The sequence below is a fragment of the Delphinus delphis genome, chromosome 21, assembly GCF_949987515.2.
Source record: "Delphinus delphis chromosome 21, mDelDel1.2, whole genome shotgun sequence".
In the NCBI taxonomy this organism is placed as follows: Eukaryota; Metazoa; Chordata; class Mammalia; order Artiodactyla; family Delphinidae; genus Delphinus; species Delphinus delphis.
Genome location: NC_082703.1, coordinates 18,589,878 through 18,616,126, shown reverse-complemented (window position 1 = coordinate 18,616,126; position 26,249 = coordinate 18,589,878). Strand labels below are relative to the sequence as shown.

The following is a 26,249-nucleotide window of genomic DNA, read 5'->3' as shown; positions in this document are numbered from 1 at the left end:
GTTACCTAAAAGTCTGAATCTCTTCTATAATACAAAGCACTTTTTTTAGGAGTCTTGATTTAGCCTGTGTTACTGCTCTTGTCCCCTTTGCAGTCTTAGCTCACATAACATTTAGTATGTTTTGATCAGATGAAAGTGGCCTCTTCCTTGAAACCCCACTTTAGAGAGCTCCATGGGACAAGGAATTTGTGGGGCCAGAGTGCCTCCTAGACTAGGTCCAGTGGTGGGGAATCCAGCGTTCCCTGCCCAAGAAGCCTTGAACTTGTCTCCAGGACCTGCTCATGCCTCTTCTTCATCTGTCCCCACTGTGGGACAATTATACAGCTGGTGTGTGCACCCCTAAGTCTGAGGGGAGGTAAAGAAAGAGCTTTTATTTGGGTGTAAAAAGAGCGTGGGTGTGCAGCCTGGAACGCCCATGCATGTGGGCAAAGCCCCTTGCTGTGTGTGGTGGAGACAGAGGTGGAAGAGAAGGGAAGTAGACCACAGACCAGGCCTGCATACCATGTCTCCCATGTTCCGGCCCAGAACTGGGAGGCAGCCAAGACTAAATTCAAACCTGATCTTACAGGTCACTGTGAAAGTTTATTTATCAAAGTAGGAGGATTGAATATAGTTATTATCTAACAGTTTGATTTATAAGTTTTTATGTTTCTGACAATAGTTCTATTTCTGAAAAAGAATAGTCTTTGTTATTTGCAAATGATGGGACAATGAAGAAAAGATGATTACTTGATGATATCAACTATTTCAGTCATTATTTATATTTAAGATCAACATTCTTACCAAAAGTAAGAAAAAGAGGATAAACGTTTAAACGTCTTAAAACTTCTTTTATTGTTAGATTTCTTAATCTACTTACTAAAAAATGACTTGCTTTCTGTTGTTCTTTGCCAAGTGAATTACACTAGTTTTTACCTGTGATAGATGTAGTAGAAATGTTCTACCTTTAATATTGCGTCCCTAATTTTTTTCGAGTAAAGTACACAACAAAACATTCACGTTGTAAATACAATGGAGTCACTGCTTATTCTTTGAAAACTGACTCATGGCAGAAGGAAATGGTCTAAGTAAAATAGAGCCGCAAATTGTTTTTAGGCCTCAGTAAGTCAGTGTCATCTTACAAATTAAAAAAAAAAAAACTACGATTTTTTTTTTCAGGAGACTACACATTAAAAATCAACCTTGCAGATTTTGAAAAAAATAGCCGTTATGCACAATATAGAAATTTCAAAGTTGGAGATGAAAAGGTACTAACATTTTCAAATAACTAACATCATGAATTAACATGTAAAACATACAATATAAACCTGAAGTCAGGGGAAACAAAAATATGCAATAGAACCTAATCTTTTATTTATTAAATAAGCCTGTTAAAATAGTAACAACTGATAATGGAAGTCACCTCTTTTCCTTTAGAATTCCTATGATTTGCATATTGGGGAATATTCTGGAACAGCTGGAGACTCCCTGGCAGGGAATTTTCATCCTGAAGTGCAATGGTGGGCCAGTCACCAAAGAATGAAATTCAGCACATGGGACAGAGATAACGACAACTATGAAGGGAACTGTGCAAAAGAAGATCAGTCTGGCTGGTGGTTTAACAGGTTTGACATTTTATAAACGTAATTGTAGTGGTGTTGATGATTGCTCACTGGTGGGCATTAATTATAATATAAGAGGTAATGTTGGTCTTCTTTATGATACTGGTATTATTAAATAAACATCTTTATAAGAATTCTTAAGTGATGAAGTACCTTTAAGGATTTGTTCATTGTGTACATTAGTAAAGCTTGAAAGATATATCATAGAAATAAATCAAATTACTGCTTTTACAAAGATTCTTTGCAAACAGAATCATGGGCGAGTTACTATAAGTAGTGGGTCACAAATTGACACAAAGAAATAGAGAACATTTTCGATGTTCTAATAACCAAGTAGCTCTCCACCTTCTTGTATCATACCAAATGGCCATGTTATTGTAATTTTTTCTGTGTAATACTACTTTTCATTTACTGTGACTTTTATTAAATCGTTGAATCCAAGCTCCTTCCAATGCATAAGTTTCCTCTACAACATTCCTGAAACCTAATTCCACCTTCTCATTGAATACTTCAATGTTACTTTATCAGCAAACTTATTGCATTTTTGATTGTACTAAATCAGTTTTTCTTCATTTTCCTTTTATTTGCCTGAAATCTTCCTTCTTATTACTTTGCCAGTTTTTTTTTCTCAGTAGCTACAGAGTAATTGTATTCTTTTTCAACTTAAGATCTTCGGGTGCTGGATAAGAAGATATTTATTGTATTCCTCAATGTTTTCTCTTCTCTAAGCTAGATATGCCTCATTCCTGTAACTGTTCTCCACCCACGATGATATCCAGACAGTACCCTTTGTTGTAATCACAAAGTTAAGGCAGGAATGGAAAAATTCAAACAGTCTTCCTTAGAAATAACCTGATAAGCCTGCTATGTCTGCAAAGCAGACGTGCTCAGATTGTTAGGCAGTACATGAGCTTTGAACATCTTTTCTATTTAGAAGACAGGGGCCCCCTCAAAATAACTTTGCATTACAGAATCTTTAGTATTTCTGGCATGCGTGTTTTCCATGTAATTGAGGACTAATCATTTAAATTCCATAATCCAAATGTTAACATTTTTTTGATTATGTAAATACTTTAAAAACATTAAGCATCATCTATTTTATTAAGTGGAGGTATGCCAGACATATGTCTATTTTCCCTAAAATCATAAGAATCGCCATTATGAACATCATGTGTTATTGTGATGTGCTGATTTTAGAGTTGTAGATTCTATGAAGGTACAGCTTGTTGTATATAGTGTGGAGTGTCAAGTTGAATCTAAATAGTTGTAAAAACACTATTTTATCTGGATTTTGCTTTTTTCAAAGTTTGAGTCCATTTAATTTTTGGTCATTTTGTAAGGGAAGTGGAACACACACAGCAGTGAGAGAAGACAGAGAAACAAAGTTATCTTTCCTGTTTAACAAGTTGAAGGTGGTGTTAATCTTTTTCCCTAGTGGTTTTCTTGTTCTCTTAAAACCATCTTTATCAGCTTCTCTTCATCCTCCTTTTTCTTCCCGTTATTCTAAGTTAACCTTATGTAAGAATTATCAGCATTATGTAAAACATCTATAATTCACAAAGTTGCAAGCATCCCTTAATGTTTGTTTTGGAACAGAATTCCATACACGGAAATAACAACCACAATGTTACTGTTAGCAGGAGATCAAAACTAAGTACCTACCCAGTTGAACAACAGCTGGCACACAGATTAACAGGGGCTAATAAACGATTTACTTGACTTTAAAGATAGGGGTTCAGGAAGGACAAAGAAAGGCAATTCAGTTGCTGGAGCCACCCAAGGAGCCTGCATTATCCTTGGAGGCAAAGGAGATGATAAGGCTGTGCAGGTGGAAAAACAGAAAAGCTGGAGAGAAAGTCAATTGTTCCAGGAGCTCAGTGCTACTTCTACCATACCTGCTACTTCTGTGGTTTAACTCCATCATCCTCTTCCTCCTTACTCTTTGTTTTTCTGTCCCATAGTTCTTCCAATTTACATGAAATCTTGGCACTTCATAAGTATATTCCACTTACAAGGCATTCCTTCTCTGCATAGCAAACTAATCACTGAGTGTTGACGTCTTCTCTGATTTTCTGGTGTAGCATCTCGTGTGTGCTCACAGCTACTTCTTCACCAAGGAAGCCCCAATCTAGCTTCAAGTCCAGGCTGTTCTAGAACCTGGAAGATGCTGGAAAATTGGTCTTAGAATTCCTAAGGTTTCCTGGGTTGACCAGAGTCAGTTTCCTAATAGCATTCAAATCACAGACCAAATAAAAAAGTACATGTAGTAAATGTCTCTAGGAAGACAGAAATATGTCAAAATATATGTTCTGGAGGCTCAATTTAGAGTATTTTGTCTTTTTTTTTTTTTTTTTTCGGTACGCAGGCCTCTCACTGCTGTGGCCTCTCCCATTGCGGAGCACAGGCTCCGGACGCAGAGGCTCAGAGGCCATGGCTCACGGGCCCAGCCGCTCCGCGGCATGTGGGATCTTCCCGGACCAGGGCACAAACCCGTGTCCCCTGAATCGACAGGCAGACTCTCAACCACTGCGCCACCAGAGAAGCCCAGTATTTTGTCTTTTGACGTTACTTTCCATTGCAGCTTTTCAAACACAGTAGGCTCTTAACACTTGCAGATTTAGCATAAATGGTTTGGATTAGTTACATCAGTTTAAGTTAGGAGGACAGGACGGTCAGCAGGAGAGAATTACAAGGCGGGTAAGGGATTCAAGCCAGCCACTCAGCGTTTATGCGTAAATTATATGCTTTCTTTGATTCAGTAATTTAGGTGCTTTCCAAAGATTTTAAGAACTATTCCTTGTGAATGTTCTCCTTATGTCCTAATGTCTGATATCTTTTCATTGGTTATATCAATAAATATACAGTAACTAATTTCATAACAGTACACAGAGAATTATCACCTATCCTCAGTTTATCCATATCAGGAACAAAATTTACAGATTCCAAAGGAGGAAGGGGGACATTTAAAAATTTGTGATAACCTAACCAACTTATCTAGGTTGGAGCAATAAATGTAAAAAGTTAACTCAGCAACTAAGACAAATGATTATTGTCTGATGGCTGGGGAAATTTTAAATGGTGGTTTAGGTTTTGTTTTCTTATCCTTGAGCTTAAAATAATTGATGTACTATTGACTTTTAAGAGGGAGGAAGGGAATTTTAATTACGAAAGCTAAGTCTTGGCAGCAGATAGCTGAACACTGTAAGTGTAAAGTATACAGGGGAGCTGGCAAATAGAGCAGCGCGCCACGCCTTGCTTTGTTAACCCATACTGCTCTGCTAAGGCTCAGGCTTACAAGGTCATGTTTTTGCTTGCTTGTTTTCTCCCTCCCTCCCTCCCTCCCTCCCTCCCTTCCTCCCTTCCTCCCTCCCTCTTTCCTTCCTTCCTTCCTTCCTTCCTCCCTCCCTCCCTTCCTCCCTCCCTCCTCCCTCCCTCTTTCCTTCCTTCCTTCCTTCCTTCCTTCCTCCCTCCCTCCCTTCCTTCCTCCCTCCCTTCCTTCCTCCCTTCCTTTTCTATTAAGAACAGAACTCCTTCTTTATCAGTACTCTGTAAGTGGCCTAGGTTTTACCCTGAGAGTTGTTATGGTACTAAAACCCACCAGTTTAAAAAACTCATGTTGTAGAATCACTTGGCTTTTGGAAACTGATAAATATTCCCTTATCTAAAAATGGCAGAGGGAGTTCCCTGGTGGTCCAGTGGTTAGGACTCCACACTCTCACTGCCAAGGGTGTGGGTTCAATCCCTGTATGGGGAACTAAGATCCCACAAGCCGCTCGGCATGGCCAAAAAAAAAAAAAAAAAAAAAAAAAAGGCAGAATTCATAATTAAAATGTTTTTAATCATTTGCTAGCAAACTAAAATGGTTTCTTTCAAAGAGTATTTTTCTAGTCTGATTGTTTTGTGTTTATTTTTCCTCCCACTAGGTGTCACTCTGCAAACCTGAATGGTTTATATCACACTGGCCCCTACACGGCTAAAACAGACAATGGGATAGTCTGGTACACCTGGCATGGATGGTGGTATTCCTTGAAATCTGTGGTTATGAAAATTAGGCCAAGTGATTTTATTCCAAATATTGTTTAATTGTCCCTGCTGGGCTTTCATTTCTGTAGTTCATCTTGGTTTAAGTGATTTGAAAAATAGCAAATCTGAACCTTCACATGTATAATGATGGCAGTTGTTATGTGCACTACTTTTCTTACTTGCCTTTATGACTTAATGTACTTTCAGTACAGCAAATATGTGATATTCACCAAATAAATGTAGATTATGTTACTATTTAACTGAATTCCTACGTGCAAAGGACTATAATAAGAGATTATTGCTGAACAAAAAGTAAAAAGCATAGAGTATATACATGACTTGGGAGATAACACAGCATAAATTTATAATAAATTACATATGAATGCAGTTTTAAAAATACATGAAAAAAATCCAGCAAATAATGGATTGCCAAATCAACTGCGTGGATAATAAATATTATGAATCGAGAATGAACTCAGGTCTCTGACTGCAAAGCTAGAACTTTAAATACAGCCCAGGATCTTAATCGCTATAAAACACTTTCTCATATTTTTAGGATGTTTATGTAGATTACACACTTCTTTCAGAAGCCTCAATTTTAATTCTTATACCAGTCCTGTGAGGTATTATTATCCCCATTTAAAAGAGCTGAGAATTTGAGGATCTGACAGGCTGTTATTGCTCCAAGTTACAAAGCTAATAAGTAGGGGAACAAGGACTCAAATCCAAGTCTTCGCATGCGGAATCAAACGTATTGCACCCACGCTGCAACTTCTGGGATGTGTCAGACACAGAGGACGCACTTCAAACCCACGTGAAGTTTTTTGGATAAAAACATACACAAACCATACAATCACAAAAATATAAATAATTCTAAAAGCTGATAAGTATGAAGAAAAAATGTGTGCCTGGGGGATGTATAGCAGGGAACCTGACCTGACTTGGGGAAGGGGGGTCAGAGAAGTTTCCCAGAAGAACTAACTTTTTGAGCTGAGATCTTTTAACTAGGTGTTATGTGGGAAATCATTGCAGGCAGAGAGAAATCCTTGTGTAAAGTACACAAAGCAAAAAGTGCATGGAAACAAAAAAAGGCTAGAGAGGCAATATGATTTAGTGATCCTTACATCCTTAAACCAAGGATTCTGCCAGCTAATAGCTGTGTGACCTTGGGTAGGCTACTTAACTTCTCTGAACTTCAGTAATCTCATCTGTAAGATGAAGATTATAATAGTACCTGCCTCATAGGGTTGAGTTGAGGATTACACAAGTAAAGTACTTAGAATAATGCCTTGCACAAAGTAAGCAGTCAATAAGAACTAGCCGTAATTATTAGTGAAGTTGGCATTAAGGGGCAATAATACCAGATGTCTTGAAATAATGGGTCACATAAAGATGTTAAGGTTGGGACTTCCCTAGTGGTCCAGTGGCTAAGACTCCGCACTTCCACTGCAGGGGCCGTGGGTTCGAGCCCTGGTCGACAAACTAAGATCCCACATGCCTCCCGGGCTGCCAAAACAAAACAAAACAAACAAAAAAGATGTTAGGGTTAGTTGTACTGATACTTTATCCTCTAAACAGTGCTTCCCAAAGCAGGCTTCTCAAACTTTAATGTCATACCAATCACCTGGGCATCTAGTTAAAGTGATTCTGGGGTGGGGCCTCAGCTTCTAGTTGTTTAACGAGTTTTCAGGTGATGCAGATTTAGGAATCTGGTCTAGGGATCCCACTTGGAAAAATGCAGGCAACGGTAGTTCTGTGGAATAGTAATAGTTAATACAGGAAGAAAAGGGCTCCTTGATCAAATGAGTCTAGGAGAAGACACAAAATTCAACAGATTTCTTCTCTTGAGTCTTGCTCAGGTCCTTTAATATGCTTAGGCGCATTGTGAAGTTCCAAAAGGAACATACAGTAGTCCCCCCGCTTACCTGCAGTTTCCCTTTCCAAGGTTTCCGTTACCCACCGTCAACCATGGTCTGAAAATTTTGAATAGAGAATTTCAGAAATAAACAATTTACATTTTAAATTATGCAACTTCTGAGTAGCGTGATGAAATCTTGCGTGCATCTGCTGCATCCCGCGCGGACGTAAATCTTCCCTTTGTCTGGAGTTTCCCACCTGTTACTTAGTAGCCGCTTCAGTATCCGATCAACTGTCTGGGTAACGCAATGCTTATGTTCAAGAGACCCTTGCTTTACTTCATAATGGCCCCCAAGCGCAAAAGCAGTGATGCTATTGGTTCGGATGTGCCAGAGAGGAGCTGTAAAGTGCTTCATTTAAGTGAAAAAGTGAAAATTCTCAGTGAGGAAAGAAAAAAAATCATCTTCTGGGATTGCTAAGATCTACGGTAAGACCGAATCTCCTTTCTGTGAAATTGTGAAAAAAAAAGAAATTTGTGCTGGTTTTGCTGTCGCACCTCAAACTGCAAAAATTACAGCCACAGAGCATGGAAAGTGCTTACTTAAGATGGAAAAGGCATTAAATTTGTACAATAAAATGTGGGAGAAAGAGAGAGAAAGAGACCATGGTCATATAACTTTTATTACAGTGTATTATTACTTTATTATTGTTATTAATCTCTTACTATGCCTGATTTATAAATTAAACTTTATCATTGGTATGTATGTATAGGAAAAAAAACGTATATATAGGGTTCAGTACAGTCCACGGTTTTAGGCCTCCGCTGAGGATCTTTGAATGCATTCTCCGCAGATAAAGGGTGAACCATTTTTGCACTTTTAGATCTAGTTAGGAGTGTGTTCAACTGCAAGATGTACATCACTTATTATGGAAGTCCAGACAAATGGGGATTTGTTCATCTTATATAACAAGAACTCAGGAGGTAGGAGGTTGCTGACCTTGGTTCAGTGCTCTGCAGTGTGGAAGCTGATATCTCTGTAACTCACTTTGCCCTCCCTTCAAAATCACAAGTTTTCTACTTCAGTTTCTACTTTGAGTCCATTTGAAAGCAGGAAGAAGGGCGAAGGGTCAATAGACTTCAATTTATGCCTTATTGGCCAGAATTTTGTCATGTAGTTATTCTATCTGGAAGTAAGATCGTGAAAGAGAATATTTAATTTTATAGTTACTAGAATGTACAGGGAAGAAAAGTGTTTGTCATGGTTCCTGAATTTTTTTTTAATTTATTTTATTGAAGTATAGTTGATTTACAATGTTGTGTTAATTTCTGCTGCACAGCAAAGTGATTCAGTCATGCATATATATTCTTTTTCATATTCTTTTCCATTATGGTTTTTTCCAGGATATTGAATATAGTTCCCTGTGCTACACAGTATGACCTTGTTGTTTATCCATTCTATGTGTAATAGTTTGCCTCTGCTAATCCCAAACTCCCAGTCCTTCCCTCCCCTATCCCACCCTCCCCCTTGGCAACCACAAGTCTGTTCTCTATGTCTGTGAGTCTGTTTCATAGATAACTGAACTTTTTTTTTTTTAATGCAGTCTTCTGGGAACAGTGTTCCACAGACCATACTTTGGGAAGGTATAAATAATGGGGGACCAGTGGCAATTTTAAATATGGGTATTATTTGCTCAAGTAGTAGCATGAAGACCTCATGCGATTAGGAGATCAAAAGAAGAAAAGCTTTTAAAGGACTAAAAAATGATTTTATAGAGAAGTGGGAGGAGAGCTAAACAAGTATAGTGTTACATAAATCTCAGTGTAATAGTTTTTCAATGCAGAAGGAATGAAAAAGAATTTTAATGCCATAAAAAGATGGAAGAGAAAGAGTTCTAATGAAAAACCTTTGGATTTAGCGATGATGTTATTTGTGTCCTTACGCCTATTTCAGTGGACCTAGTGGGGAGAATAGCCAGAGAGCAGGAAATAAAAGCAGTTAGAGAGCATAGATAGGTCATTTGACTTTAGACGTGAGAGAGGGAAGTTGGACTGGTTTACCTGAAGTCAAAACATGAGGAAGACCCCGGTATAAACAAATTCCTCTAAAATTTTACCATTAGAGAGTGGTTTGTTAGATTTTACCCCTTTTTAAAATGCAAATGGGCTTTTGATTTATATCAGGTGATTACATTATGGCAAAGAAACTTGAGCCCCTCCCCCCTTTTTTTTAATAAAACGAAAGTATAAAGGAAATGCAAGAATGCTAAATACCTGACATCATTGCAGAAGAGGTTTCCGCCAAAAGACAAATGATATTTTTCACAAAAAGCGGGTGGGGAGGTGTCCCTGAAAGTACCAACTTCACAAATTTGCCCAAGATCTACAATTTCAGAAAGGATGCAAATCATAAAATCAAGATTCTTCCTTAGAGCCTATAATCTATTGTTTGGTCAACACGAAATTCGTTGGGGAGAAAGACAAGTCAACATATAGGCAGTTAGTCTTCTCCAAACGATAAACGAGATGGTTTAATGTTTAGCTATTGCCCAAGAAGGTTGCAGTCTAACTGAGGTTTAAATTTTATCTTTGCCTTTTTTTCCTCTGACAAATTACTTTACATCTCTGTGCTGAGTGTTCTCATCTCTAAAATATGAATAATAATATAGTTACCCTATAGTAGTGCTGTGAGGATTAAATGAGATATATTGTGCTTGGCATGTACTAAGTGCTCCATAAATATGTACTACGATGACAGTGGTGGTGCTATTGAAGATGAGGAAGATAAAAAAGGAATGTAGTAATGGTGAATTGGAGTGCTGTGTGACCTTTACCAAGAGTTGAAGGTGTGAGAAGAGAGATGGTCAGAGAAGGTTTTCCAGACAAGGTAGCAGATAAAATGAATTATGACTCTGGATAAGCTGTATTTTCTCTGGACAAGCTGTAAGAGCCCCGCAATCCAGGTTCTTCGTATTACTGGAATTTAAAATACTAAAAAATTAGGGACTTTCGTGGCAGTCCAGTGGTTAAGACTCCGTGCTTCCACTGCAGGGGGCGTGGGTTCAATCCCTGGTCAGGGAACCAAGATCCTGCATGCCACGCAGTGCGGCCAAAAAATAAAATAAAAACTAAAAAGTTAGAGAATGAAACCTGGTTTACAGACCATCTGGTCCAGTGGTCTCTAAAATGGGCTCGGGGGAGCCTTTAATTTTGATAACGTGCCTCAGGGTCACTGTAGGGAACAGGAAGTTTTCCTTTTTTTTTCATTCGACACAGCTCTTTTTATCTATTTTATGTATTTGGTTTCCACATAACACTGCTATATGTTATGGGGTTTTATTTGTTTGGAAAAAAAGAATGCTTATCATCTCTAAAAGAAGGTTTAGACCTCTTCATTTTTTCAGATGGAGAAATTTTCTGCATTTTTGCAGAGGACAGGTATTTCTGGGGAAGGACTTTGTTACTTCCTCGACTCACATGAATTAACAAGCATTGTAATCCCAAGACTGTACCCTGTGTTCCAATGAATATCAGCACTTCATTTAGAACAGTGCCTTCAAAAGCCTATATACCCAGTAAAAACCACACTCTATGGTGGGCAAGTTCATGACAAGCTGCAACCTTTGCAAGAGGATAAAAGAGCGAATTAGGCGTTCTCTCATAACAAGCCGACTTGACACAGGGTATTGTGTCAAGTCCCGGGGCATTGGCACCATTTGCAGTTTCTAGGCCTTTCTAATTATAGATGTGCTATGTAACATTGCCTCCACCTGCACCTCTAACAATAACAATATTCAGCACTTAACATTATCAAAGACCTTTCCAGATTGAATTAATTAATTCATACAATTCCAACCATCTGGGACAGATAGTACTATTATCCAGGTTTTACAGACACAGAAAACTTCAAGAGGTTTCTCCAAGGTCATATAGCAATTGGAACGAGGCCAGGAGTATATTTTAGAAGTACTAGGTTTTTTAGTTCATTGGAAGACGACCTTACTTACGCAGTTTAGATTTAGGAGTAATTTGATTTTTTTTTTCTTCAGGGTGCTAAACAGATACCCATGTGTTGGATACTAGCTCACTCTCTGTTTTCTACTGTGGCTTCTCTCCCAGAAGAATGATTAAACCCTTAGGAATTATTGTGCACGTCATAATTCTTTGGAATAACAGGTAGTTTGGGAGCTCTTAAAGGTGGCTAAGACATGCCAGCTGTTTCATCTCTTTCACTTTTGTCCTTTAATTATACCTACTCTATCTCTTTTCAGTTGAGTGATATTGGAACACAGAGCTCTTGAAATGTAAAATGAAACCTCAGAAAAATCAGCTAGTTATAAAGCCTTCTCTGTCCTTTTCTGGTGACCAACTAACTAATTGAGATTCTTAGAAATCCCATACTCTTCAAAGAAGGTCTTCTAGAGATACCAGCTTTTTCATCACCAGTTTTTTTTTTAAGATTAAAAATAACTTAACGTTTCCCTAGTTATGAGAAAGTTAAATCTGAAACAACACTAAGTAGCTCATGGGTGGAAAATCATCATTCCCTTGCAACTTTTGTCCTATTCTAATAGTTGTGGTTTGAAAGAGTATTATATCCTCATGTATTCACTCATGTTGAAGAGGCAGGAAATTACATACTTAAAAAAAAATGATTATGCAAAGTAATGTCAAATTAAAATGAAATCCTAAATGGAGTTCCATGTTGCCTCAGAGACCAGTAGCACCAGAAAAAGAATGTTTCTGAAAACTCTCAGAATATGTAAGTAATTTGGTGAATATGATTAAGAAATTTTTCTAAATAGGGATCTTGGAAGCCTAGGTTCAAAGAACATCTGCATCTTGTTTGTGTATGAGTCAGCATGTAGTAGGATGTGTAACTCAGAGGAACTAGGAGTTTGGAAGGACCATGTGTTGTACTTTCAAGGCTATTTTTAATATCAAGCTGTCAGCCTGGGCCACTTACTTTTTAACAAGGTGCATAAACAAATCTGATTCACCCCAAAGTTTAAAGATCCTTGGTGTCACTCCTCAACACTCTTCTCATTCAGAGAAGCTGAGCCATTTGACATCTTAGTTTTAGTTCAAGGACAGTCTTCCAGGTTGAACCCCAATGTGATAAAACTTGATGTGAAAAGTTCAGATCTATAGTCTCATACAGTTTTCTGAAACAGTGCAAGAAAGCAGCACCTCAGTGATGATTACAGCATGCAGATGGCGATCAGGTGTGCTCCCCAAATCCTTCAGGGACCCCTGGAGGATCGGATGCCCCCAGCCAGGATGATTAGACAGCTGGTGAGCGCTCCACACTCATTCCTTCAGTCAGCAAGCCCGGACCAGACTACCGGCCAAGGGGCATGAGTGACAGCTGTCTCTCTCCTCGTTTCATAATTTAATGAAAGACTGATCCCTGGAGGCCAATGGTCACTGTAGTTTTTGCATAAGAAAATATTCATCAAGGACAAAGTTAGGGTGTCAGACTTCTCTTTATATCATCCTTCACCATCATCCAAAACTTCCTGAAAGAGTCTATTTAGAGACTAAAACTTTTTCATTCTGGACATAAGCCCAGAACCAAAAAAAAAAATTTTTTTTTAAAGTGTGGGGCAGTCTATTTGACCAGTTTCAGTTACCCTTTTTTTTTTCTTTCCTATATCCATAAATAAAACCCACCAAAACAGAGCCTTCCATTCTAAGATGTGACAAGTCCTCAGGACAGAATGCTTTCTGGGCCAGAGAATGCTTTAAAGTATAAAAATTTAAATATTTTGCAATAAATACTTGTATACTTTACCTGAAAAATATTTTGCTCAAATTTCCTAAAGTAACAGAAAGAAAACATAGGAGGGAATTTTGTGAAGTGGTTAATTGAAACAGTGGTGGGGTATGGAGACACTCTTGTTAGCTTTTTCTAACTCTGGTGTTTATGAACTTGGCGGGAAGGGTGTACCAGACCTGAGGCCCTTCACGGGGTGGCTGTGCTCTGGGTTCTGTCGTCTTGGTAAGACACCGTGAGCACTGAATGCGGAATCGCCCGCAGTGTAGGCCTCGCCTCCCTGCCTACACAGAGTGGAAACAGAGTGACTGCCTGCCTAAGTGCTCACAGGCAGTGTTGCAGGTCTGCTCCTGCGGCTTCCCAGGCGGGCTTCCCAGGTGTGGCTTGCTTACCCTGCAAAGTGACAGTGGCAAAGGATGCCACCCAGAGACAATTTTCTTTGCAGACCAAATCCTAGGTGAATCCAGGCTTTCTCCTCTCCTGTCTTTAGTCCTTCCTCCCTAAGGAAGCAGCCCAGTGAACTCCCTAGACGTCGGCTGGCAGAGGCCTTCACACCTCACCACTGCTGCACCGCGTTCTCTGCCTTAGGCTGCTCAGGGTCTTCAGAGAGGCTCTGTGCGTGGGCCTGGGGACGAACTCAGTCCCTGGGAACTGATTGTCCCTCACATATGTTATCACTTGTATCTTCTCAGGTGTTGCTTCACCGATGCCTCCTAAGATGCTAATAAAGAAGGGCTAGAATATCTTCCCTTCTTCTCAGGTAATGGAAAGGCCCTTCAGTAATCAAACAACAGCTTTATTTATTTGGGGTGTAACTTTTATGATGGGAATTTCTGGACAGAAAGGAGGGGAGCTGTGACTAGATGCACCCTGAATCACCTCAAAGACATGGACACCTACTTTTTTAGCGTTTCACATCGCCTCAGTGCACACAGGGCCTCACTGTCGGGAGAACTTGTTTCATCATTTTCTATTAATTATCGCTTGGAAGCATTGCTATCAATGCTAATCTGGAAATTGTATATCAAGTTTGCAAAATCCAATAGAATTTACAGTCTTGGGGTAGCTGTTCCTCTGTGTTCAGTATAGCAGCTGTTACCAAAGAATGTGTATTAACCAAAGACCAAATAAGAAAGGATATGAAGGACATATTAAAAACCCAAACAGCAGAAATAGAACCCTAACCTTCCAGGCTCCTATGTTTAGTTTAAGGTCAGAGTCATTGCGATCTCCTGAAAGGCATGCTGTTCTCTAAATAAGTTCTCTTGGTCCAGGCCGTTGGATGTCATGTAACTGCCAAGGGAGCAGAATTCACGGGAACTTCCCAGCATCAGGTTTCCTTGGAACAGGTTTGCTCATGGCTTCAGTCTTCTAAAGCTGATTACTTTGTCACGGTGGGTGCTGACGCTGCATGGTAACCCGTTCATATCTTACATGATGTTTCCAATGGTCGTACAGTTGGAGGCATACATAGGGCATACACTTGGCTAAGCTATTAGGTTTAATAATCCCTTTTCCTGATGTTCATTAGATTTAGGTTATATAACTCTTCATCTAGATGGTTTGGTCTGCAGGCCTCTAGGAAAGGAGATGGGTTTATTAATCTCTGTGGACCTCTTCTATCAAAATTTTCATGTGACTTTATGGTACAGTGATCTTTGTTAACTACAGTTACCTTCAAAAAGCACTATAAAGGGATTATGCAACATTTATTCAGTAAACGTGTTTTAAGTAACAGATAAGTTATTAGTCACTACAACAAAATGTTGAAAAATTCACGTATGTGGAGTTCATAGTCAAATGCAAGAACACAATAAAATAATTAGAATACCTTTGCACTGTGTCTTATAATAGAAGTCTATAGAAAATGCTATGGAACCTCCAAAGAATGAGTTGCTAATTAGATCTGTATTGGGACAGTCAGTTGGACAGAATTAATACAATATTATTCACATGAGTGATGTAGCTACCAAAATTAAGCTAATATGATCTTGGGATCCATTTGTAGAAGTATAACATCTAGAATGTAGAATAGTAAATATAGGTAATAACTACTTTGGACTTACCCAGCTATATATGGAATATTGGGTTCAATTTGGGACCAAAGTTAAAAGGATATTAAGAAACTATAAGTTCATGCAGAAAAGACTGTCTACAATGAACAAAATTAGTAATATTTAGCTCAACAGGGAATACCCAGAGAGAACCCCAGGAGAAACATGTGAACAGTCGGCAAATATCTGAAATATTTTTATGGAAATATGTATTATATTTATTCCCTAAGAACTCAAGAGTAAACTAAATAAATGCAAGTATGCTAATTTTGACTAAAGTTAGGAAAAATCTCCCAAGATTCAAAGCTACCTAAAAGATAATATAAGCTGCCTCTTGAGTTGATAAGATTATCATCACAGGATTTAACTGAAGCTGGAATTTTTGTGGAGAATATTGCGAATGCACACAAGCATCAGCTGGGTAGTAAACTGAGTGATCCTTTTGGTCTCTCCCAAATCTTAGCTTTTATGATTTGGAGTTGTGGTTGTAATGTTACACATTATTTCCAAAACATAACAAAGTAGATGAGCGTTCTTTTAATCTGTGCCTTTCGATTGTCTTATGACCAGTGCACGACAGTAGTGGGTAATAAATGAATCACTTAGCAAGTGACAGTCTTTACACTTATACCAAGCTCTTGGTAGTTAATAATAAAGGTCATTCTCTACCACCCGGGGAATCTTATGATTCAAAACCAGTGGGGGAAATCTACACCAAGAAATAAACAAACAAATGAAGTCACCTGTTAATGTAGAATGAAGGCTAGAGTTAAGCCTAGGAGAGAAGCAGCATCAGGAAGAAGCAAATCATCGGGCAAAAGGTACAAGAAAATCCCTCAGCAAGAACAGGAGTAAAGCTGACACTTAACGTGGTGTTTAAGCAAGTGTCAGATGCTGTTCTTGGTGCTTCATCTCTGCTTATCAGTCCTCTCAACAGCCCTCTGAGCTAGGCTTTATAAAAATTATTCCCTTTCGATGAATGAAGAAACATAGACACAGAGAGGTTGAGTAATAATGCCTAAGATCACACAGCTAGCCGGCATTGAGCTGGGATTTGAACCCGAGTGCCCTAGCTCTAGAATTCACACTCTTAACACCTAACACCTATGTGTCTAAGCTCAGGAGAAAGAAATGAGTCATAGAGGAAGAAAGTACGTGTGTAAAGAAAACAACTAACGAAAAATGGACTAACAATTTCAATTCTCTAAATTCTACTTTTTAAAAAAATGTTAAGTAACCATTATCCATGAATTTTTAATTTAAAATTAGGAAAACTGGCGACTTCCCTGGTGGTGCAGTGGTTGGGAATCCGCCTGTCAATGCAGGGAACACGGGTTTGAGCCGTGGTCTGGGATGATGCCACATGCCGCGGAGCAAATAAGCCCATGCACCACAACTACTGAGCCTGAGCTCTAGAGCCCGTGAGGCACAACTACTGAGCCTGCGTGCCACAACTACTGAAGCCCATATGCCTAGAGCCCATGCTCCGCAGGAAAAGAAGCCACCACAATAAGAAGCCGGCACACTGCAACGAAGAGTAGCCCCTGCTCACCACAACTAGAGAAAGCCCGCGCACAGCAACGAAGACCCAACACAGCCAAAAATAAATAGATAGATAGATAGATAGATAGATAAATAAATAAAATTAGGAAAAACGGAAATATTTTCTTAATACATTTCTAATTCTCCTCGTTAGAAATCATTTTAACAAACTGGCTTTTTAATGTATTTTAGCTACATGGCATTTGTGCCTGTGGATCTGACCTAACCCCCAATGATAAAAGCTGGAAAGGATCCCCTTTGCAACCATCTACAGGGACAAGGGGAAAAAATCATGTCTTTTCAATCGTTGTTTCTGTATCAAAGCCCAAACGAGGGCAGGATGAAGGAGGATTCAGACAACCTCAGGCTCAGAGCAATTAGAAAATACTATGTATTTCACCTGGTTGATGGAGGTGAGCAGTGGAAGAATATTTACAATTTCAAAATGATGTTCCACCATGGAAGCATTCATCTGCACCCGATGCTATAGGCCAAGATTACCTAATGCTCAGTCCTTCCTCTGGATCCTAGAAATCTCTCTCCCCCTAATTTGATAGAGTTGAGTGGGGGAAGAGCTTACAAATATTCTTTATTATGCCTTAATCCACGCTGCTATGCAGAAACTTCAGCTTCAGCTTCTGCCTACCTGGCAGGATGTATCCTTGAACCTGAGGGTAGGAGCTCACTGAGTCTTATCTTAACCAGTTGCCTTTGATATGTTACAGGTTAACTTCACAGAATGAAACACATGATACACCAATGTATTGTCAGTATTCATAGAGACATCACAAAATTTTGACATTGGTAGATGGGACCTTTCAAGCAATTTTTAAGAGTTTGTTAATTGAAATCCTGTGGGCTGTATACTAATCAAACCCCACCCAGAGCCACTGCAGCAATGGGTAAATGAAAGTCCAGAGTAAAGATCCAGTTGTTGCCTGCTAATTCAAGTCCAAACGCCCAATCTGGGTTACATTATGAAGGAAGGTGGAGAACTAGCCCACAGGGAATCTCAAAAACATCTAAAGGCATCTGTGGGCCTGAAGCATGTGTCATTTATTTATACAACTTGTATTTTAGAATGTGGAAAACCATAAAATCTGACAGAAAACCCCTAATAAGAGTCAAAGCCAAGAATTTGTGGTCAGTAAGGGGCGCCGTGTGGGAGAAAAGGGAGAGAATGATTCCACTCCCTCCTCCTCTGGATTCTGACTCACAAATTCAAAGCAATCTGAGGCAACCATTACTCAACAGAAGGCATATTCATTGCATGTTAGTTATTCAATATTCTCCCCAAAATGTTCCACTGAGGCATTGCATACAATGCCATGGGTAAAGTGTAATATTACCATGTCAATTCCATATTTAGCAAAGGTATTCCGATGCATGCTAAAGTTTGGGGAAGATATGCTGCAGAAGGGTTACTGTCTTACCTGTCTGACTATATGATGTAAGTTGATTTATTTATTAATATGTTGAACATCAAATCTCCAAAAACCATGTCAAAGATAACCATTTTATTTGCAGTCATTCAATTTGTTTGTTTGTCTATCTGCTTATTGGACTACATAATGAATATGAATCAAATTTTTGAAACACAGAGACTTCCCTGGTGGGGCTGTGGCTGGGAATCCACTTGCCAATGCAGGGGACACGGGTTCGATCCCTGATCCGGGAGGATCCCACATGCCTAGGAGCAACTAAGCCTGTGTGCTACAACTACTGAGCCTGCGTTCTAGGGCCCGCGTGCCGCAGCTGCTGAATCCATGTGCTGCAACTGCTAAAGCCCACGTGCCTTGAGCCCGGGCTCAGCAACGAGAGAAGCCACCGCAATGAGAAGCCTGCGCACCACAACAAAGAGCAGCCCCCCCGCTCGCCGCAACTAGAGAAGGCCTGCGCACAGCAACAAAGACCCAACGCAGCCAAAAAGAAATTTAAAAAAAAAATTAGACAACAAAAAAATTTTTTAAAACACAAAACGGCATACAAAGAAATTTCTCCCCTTTACTCCTGTGTCCTGGAGGCAAAGCAAGAATAAGTTTGTTTCGTATCCTTCCAGGGTTATTTTATACATATACCAGCAAATAGGTGTATTCTTTTTTCACTTTTTTTCTATACAAAATGTGGCACACCCTACTCACTGTTCAAATGTACTCAATGGATATGACTCCACCATTAAGTTTTGTGGCCTTTTCCAAGTTTTGCAAAAGAAGGTATGCTTTCTAGAAACTTCTTAAAGTAGGGATTTGTTTTGCATTTAAATGCTTCCATTTAAAAAATTCTAATGCTGTGTACTAACAAAGTTTTTACTTGATTTTCAAATACCCCATTTAATTGACCAAATAGAGTTATCATCATCACCAGGTACTGTTTGGTTTACATCATGCCCCCAAAGCTCAGCCTTCTACAAATGTCAAGGTTTCATCACCTGTAGCTGATTGGGTTTTCAGATTAAGATTTGAACCATGTGTTATTCATTCAATAATACTGAAATGTATTCCAAATTATCCTGGAGGCCACTTGCTTTTAGCCTCCCATCAGGAGTTATATTGAAACTCCTTTTTGAATTTACTTCTATTCTGTTCTCCCACACTTGGCATGATGTCAGCTCACTTTCGGCTGAAAGGCACAGCCATATTCTCCTTCTTTATTCTTTTAGCAATATTGCAATCCTGACACTTGATCTCTGCAAACAATTATCTGGTTTCTTCAATTCTCCTTTTAATATTCTTTAAAGGAGTTGAAATATTTAAAATAGCCCTTTGGTCTGTGCCAAAACGTTCCCAGCTGTCTCAAAATATGAACCAAATTATACCAAGGGGCTTATCTTTTTAAAATAAAGTTTTACAGGAGTGATTCTAAATTCCCTAACTTAGAATTCATGGCCTGCAATATTCTTTTTTTCAGAGATATCTCCCTTAATTGCGCTTTCAGCTCAATAGATTATGTTGTTTTTAGTTTCCTGTATCTTTGTGGTGTATTTCTCCTTCCATGACCTCATGAAGGCCATTACCCATGCTAGCCTTTTGACTTTTTTGCAACTCATATATCAAGGTTTCACCATGCCACTGAGATGCCCTGAACTCTTTTTTTTAAAATAAATTTATTTATCTTCTTTTTGGCTGCGTTGGGTCTTCGTTGCTGCATGCGGGCTTTCTCTAGTTGCGGCGAGCAGGGGCCTACTCTTTGTTGCGGTGTGCAGGCTTCTCATTGCAGTGGCTTCTCTTGTTGAGCACGGGCTCTAGGCATGTGGGCTTCAGTAGCTGTGGCGTGCAGCCTCAGTAGTTGTGGCTCGCGGGCTCTAGCGCGCAGGCTCAGCAGTTGTGACGCACGGGCTTCGTTGCTCCGTGGCATGGGGGATCTTCCTGTACCAGGGCTCAAACCCATGTTCCCTGCATTGGCAGGCGGATTCTTAACCACTGTGCCACTAGGCAAGTCCCCTGCCCTGATATCTTAATGATGCTATTTCTTATTTGTAAGTGGGCATATTTTATCTTCTTGAACTTTACAACCGCCCTCTGAGATAAAAGGTGTGAGCATCGTTACCCCGTGTTACAAATGAGGAAATTGAGGCTTAGAGGGCTTAATCCTTCTTCTGAACTATTCTGCACTAACAAGGTTCTCCACTCACTTGGCACTCACTCTTTATTACCTCCTAATGTTATCTTTTTACATGTGTATGACTTGTTATGACAGCCTAACCTCCTTAAAAGCAGATGGTTTATCTGTTTCTTGTATTCTCCCCCTGTGACTTGAACAGGAAAGGAACTCAGTAAATATTAGTTGTTTGATGAGTTACAATTAGAGAATCATAAAACTTTGAGCAAAAAGGGAGCCTTATAGATCACTTAATGAGTGCTTGTGTCTCTTGGAACTTCCCTGGTGGCACAGTGGTTAAGATTCTGCACTCGCAATGCCAAGGGTACAGGTTTTTTTTTTCCGGTACGCGGGCCTCTCACTGTTGTGGAGCACAGGCTCCGGACGCGCAGGCTCAGCGGCCATGGCTCACGGGCCCAGCCGCTCCGCGGCATGTGGGATCTTCCCGGACCGGGGCACGAACCCGTGTCCCCTGCATCGGCAGGTGGACTCTCAACCACTGCGCCACCAGGGAAGCCCAGGGCCCAGGTTTGACCCTTGGTCAAGGAACTAGAGCCCACGTGCATGCCTCAACTAAGGAGCCTGCCTGCCACAACTAAGGAGCCCCTGAACCACAACTAAGGAGTCCACCTGCTGCCTGCCACCACTAAAAGAGCCCACATGCTGCAACTAAGGAGCCCGGCTTCCACAACTAACACCCGACGCAACTAGATAAAAATAAATAGATAGGGGGACTTCCTAGTTCCCCAACCAGGGATCAAACCTGTGCCCCCTGCAGTGGAAGTGTGGAATCTCAACCACTGGACTGCCAGAGAAGTCCTGGCAATGGCTTTTATGGGAGGGCTTTTACAAGGCAACATTTGGAGTGAGGGTTGCAGCTCATGGACTTTCTTCTGATTGGTTTCTGGTGAGGCAACAAGGTGGTGTTTCAGGAATCTTAACCATCAGCCTTTTGGTTCTAACCAGTCTGGGGTCTCCGTGCTTGTTGTCAGCATGTAGTCACCATTTGCCACCTGGAGTGGGGGTGGTCTTAGTTTCTGCAGAATAACTCAAACACAGTGTCATATTGTTATGTATTATCCCTTGAGGAGGGACTAGAACTCTGTTTTACCTGCTGACTATTGTTTAAGGTAACATTACTTTTCTTGCTTAACTACTTTTCCTTCGCTTCTGCATTTCGTCACTTCCATAATTAGTAACTGTTTGAGTCTGTGTTTTGGAACTCAGGGAAGGCCCAGGAAACTAAAGCCTCTTTCTACAAACAAGAAGTGGGGGACATGGAAGGGCTTTTGTACCTGGAAGGGCCCCTCAGGGTCCTGATTGGTTTCAAAACTTCAAAGAATCTTCAGAGATGTTTCAGAACTATAATTGGATGCTTCAGGCTACCCCAAACTTCTAGGTGTAATTTTTTTTTTTTTTCTCTTCTGCAGTTGGTGCTATCTATTGAAAAAGTTGAGAAGCATAAATTGCAATGCTAGTTAAGGCCTGGAGAGGCTAAGCAAATTGCCTCAAATCACACATTAATTCAATCAATATTGATTCAGCATTTGCTACTAATTGTGCAAACACCAGGGCTAAAACAATGAGCACAACAGAGAAGGCAACTGACCTTATAAAGTTTGTATGCAAGTGGGGGTAAGGAGAGGAGAGAGTTGTTAAGTTAATCTTCAATATGTGTAACCCATATAAACCAGCCACCATCTTGGTGAGTCTAGAAGAACATATTAAATAAAAGCAACTCAAAACTTTATTGCAGACTCTGCAGAAAATACCCAAGGGTGGGTCCATCCTTATTGCACAATAAAATATCTTTTATTTCCTTTATCTTAAATTCTCAATATGGCACCCAGCCACTAGTACCTGACCAAAATAGATTTTCCCAAAGTTCTTCCTGACCCTCAGCTTGAAGAGCTCCTAGCTTCTTGGCCTCCCACCCTCTCTCTTTTTCTATCTAGTCTATCCTCAGTACAAAAGAAGTTAGCTTCTGGCAAGAGATTTCAGTGATAACGGTAGAAAAAAACCTCATGAATAGAGTTTTGTACTTTTTTTTCCTTTCCACAGTCATGCAAATGTAAAAGTGCAGAGTACTTGACCTAGGCTGAGGGATTAAGGCAGAACTCTCCGAGAAAGGTCCTATTAAGCTGAGACCAGACTGTTAAATAAGTATTAACCGAGAAAAGGAGGTGCTGACTAGAAACAAAAAAAAGCACAACCTAAAAGTTGAGAATTATATTTTATTCAAGGACATTACTGAGGACTATAGCCTGTGAAGGCAGCCTCTCATATAGCTCTGAGGAACTGTTCCAAAGAAGTAAGGGAAGAGCCAGGATATATTGGAGCTTTTGCTAAAAGCAAACAAAAAAAACCCCAAAAACAACCCCCAAAACCCATAACACATGTAGTTGAACATCAAAAGACTAATGCTAATCACAAAAAACAGACATCTCAAGTCAATGATTTTAGTGCTTTTCTTTTTAACTTTTTATTTTATATTGGAGTATAGTTGATTAACAATGGTGTGTTAGTTCCAGATATACAGCAAAGTGATTCAGTTATACATATACATGTGTCTATTGTTTTTCAAATTCTTTTCCCAATTAGGTTGTTATATAATATTGAGCAGAGTTCCCTGTGCTATACAGTAGGTCCTTGTTGGTTATCCATTTTAAATATAGCAGTGTGTACATGTCAATCCCAAACTCCCTAACTATCCCTCCTCCCATCCTTCCCCCCCTGGTAACTACAAGTTTGTTCTCTAAGTCTGTGAGTCTGTTTCTGTTTTGTAAATAAGTTCAAAACATTATTTTTTTTCAGATCATGCATATAAGCAATATCATAGGATTCTTCTTTTTCTCTGTCTGACTGATCACTCAGGATGACAGTCTCTAGGTCCATCCATGTGGCTGCAAATGACATTATTTCATAGGAAGATGCAAGAGTCTGGGCTCATTGAAATTATTCCTTTGATATGTGTCTTAACTATCTAGGGCCAATATCCTATTTTTCTTCATCCTGAATCCCCCTCAGGGCACACTGTGCAAAGATTTGGTGGGGACTAGAGATTTGGGAGATTTGGGGAGAACTTCTAAGTAGACTTCTGTTGAATTGAGATAGGGTCAGAGGAGATGGAAAGAAGAGTGAAAATTCAGAAGCTATTTGGTAAGAAATGGTCAGGACTTAGTGCTTGACTGGATATGGGTGCTGAAGGAGAGGTCAAGGATAATGCCCAAGCTTCTGGCTTAAGCAACTGAGTGGATAAGAATGATAGACATGGAGACAGGAAATTCTAGAAGAAGACCAGATTGTGGAGGAATTTTGAAGGTTAAAATGCCCTAAAAACGAGACAAAAAAAAAAAAAAAAAAAAGAATAATGATTTTGGTCCAGCAGGTCATGATGCTTCAGAATTTTTAATCTCTTCTTGCTTTAATTATTTCTTTTTATTCTTTTTTCTCATCAGTGAGAAGCACATACAAAGTATTTTGAGTTTACTTGGCTATTTTTTTCATTGATTTTAAAGAATGACACACACAGTATCATTTAGCTTGGTAAAATTGATAAGAAGCAGATTTCATTCTAATTTTCATATATTGTATAGTGAAATGTAAGTATAAATATTATCTATGTTCATAAAATGAGTTGATAAAAGATGTTCATGTTATGTCTCTGTATAACAAGTCACTCTAAAACTCAGTGGCTTAAAACAACTCTATTATTTTGTTTCTATTCCTCATGATTCTGGGGGTTGCTTGGAAGAATGGAATTATTCTTTAAAGCTTCCTTAGTCTTCTGCCTGCCCGTATCATTAGGCTTTTGCCTGGAATACCAGCATGATGGAACACATGATCCTCTCCATGTGCCTGAGCTCCCTCATATTATGGGAGTTGGGTTCCAAGAGTGATCTTCCCAAGAGAATGGGGCAGATTCTGTTTTGACTTTTATGACCTAATCTCAGAGGTCACATAGCAAAACTACTACACTCACAGGCCTGCCTAGATTCAGAACAAGGGAATATAATGGGAAGAGTGACAACTTTACACTGTAAGATGAGCAGGTAGGGTTGGAGACTTTGTTGTAACTATCTTGGGAAACACAATCTGCAACAGAAGATAAACGCAGATGGAAAAAGACTCTTCTCCTCTGGCCAATGTCTACAACAGTACTGTACATGGCACTCAATAAGTATTTGTTCAATAAATCAATAGGTAATTAGAATAAGATATGCTATCTTCTAAAATGGGTTCATGTTTATTATTTTTCATGATAAACTACTCTTTATAATCTCAAGTGTAGAGAGAACTGAATTAATGGAAAAAATAAGATTAATATTATAAAAGTGATCATTATAAATTTAGCTTTGACAATTTTCTTAAAGATTCTAATTTATAAGAAATAAATTAATTCACATTAAGAGTAAAAGCATAGGCCTAAATTATTATAATTCCAAATTATTCCTAAATTATATAAATATTCCCAAATTAAGTTCCTAAATTATTAAAATTCTAAGTATTTCATTTAGTTTTGTGGTGGACAGAGATGGAATAGTTAATCAATGTTTTAGGTTTAATAATGCCCTCCCAAGATGTCCATGTTGTAATCCTCAGAACATAAGAATTTACCTTATATAGGAAGAAACTTTGCAGATGTGATTGAGGTAAGGATTTGAGGATGAGGCAATTACCTTGAATTATCTCAATAGACCCTAAATGCAACTGCAAGAGTCCTTACAAGAAGGAGGCAGAGGAACATTTTGAACTTCAGTAGAGGAGAAGTCCATGCCACTGCGATTAGAGTGATGGGGCAAGGACATGAGGAATGCAGGTATGGAAAGGAATCTCTCCTGGAGCCTCCAGATGGAACCAGCCCTGATGACGCATTGACTTTAGCTCCTTAAGACTTATTTTACACTTCTGCCCTTCAGACTGTTAGAGAATAAATTTGTGTTGTTTTAAGCCTTTCAGTTTGTGATGATTTGTTACAGCAGCACCAGAAAACTAATACAATCAATAGAATGATGAAATCAAAGAAAAAAGTTTGCATTTCACATAATTCAAAGCTGTATGTTCTGCTGACATAAAGAGGAGATTGATATGGTGAATAAAAATGCTGAATAAAGATTATAGGTATTAAAGTGAGTATATACGTTTATAAAACCCTATGTAATCTATGTTACAAAAATTTCCCTTTTGAGGCCTGCAGTACAGTAATTAGTCTTCATCTCTTTCAAGTTACAAGTCCCTGCCTTTTAAATCTTAGTTATAGCTTTTGTGAAGTCTCGCCTATGTTCCAGCTCTAAGACCAAGATACATGGGCCCAAGGGTTATTACATAAATTTAGATGACCACTTTTTGCATAATGTTTTATTTTGATCTAATTCCGAACTTATAGAATAGTGACAAGAATAATACAAGAAACTTCTGTAATCCTTTACCCACGTTCACCATTGCACTTTGCATCATTTACACACATGCTCTCCCTCTCTCTACACACACACACACACACACACACACACACACACTAGATTTCTGAAAAATTTGAGAGAGTTGGAGACATTTTTTTCTCTTTACCCCGAATAGTCATGTATATTTCCTAAGAATATGGATATTCTCTTGCATAACTACAGTATTAATTTCAAAAAACAATTAAACTTTGATAAAATTATCTAACCCCAAAATCCATATTCAAATGTTGACAATTGTCCCCCGAATATCTTATTATCGCTATTTTTTTCTCCCAGTCAAGGATCCAATCCAGTAACACTCATGGCATTTAGGTGTCATATCTTTTTAGACTTCTTTCCTGT

General features: G+C 39.1%; 1 protein-coding gene across 1 annotated transcript in view; it reads left to right on the top strand.

The window, feature by feature from the left end:
• The window catches only part of FGL1 (fibrinogen like 1), a 33,634-nt gene extending 27,540 nt beyond the window's left edge, over positions 1 to 6,094 (top strand). The window contains exons 6-8 of the mRNA XM_060001478.1: positions 1,159 to 1,247; positions 1,417 to 1,604; positions 5,525 to 6,094. Coding sequence (XP_059857461.1) covers positions 1,159 to 1,247; positions 1,417 to 1,604; positions 5,525 to 5,684 — 437 coding nt within the window. The 3' untranslated portion in view covers positions 5,685 to 6,094. The remainder of the gene's footprint in view (positions 1 to 1,158; positions 1,248 to 1,416; positions 1,605 to 5,524) is intronic.
• The last annotated feature ends 20,155 nt before the right edge of the window (positions 6,095 to 26,249 follow it).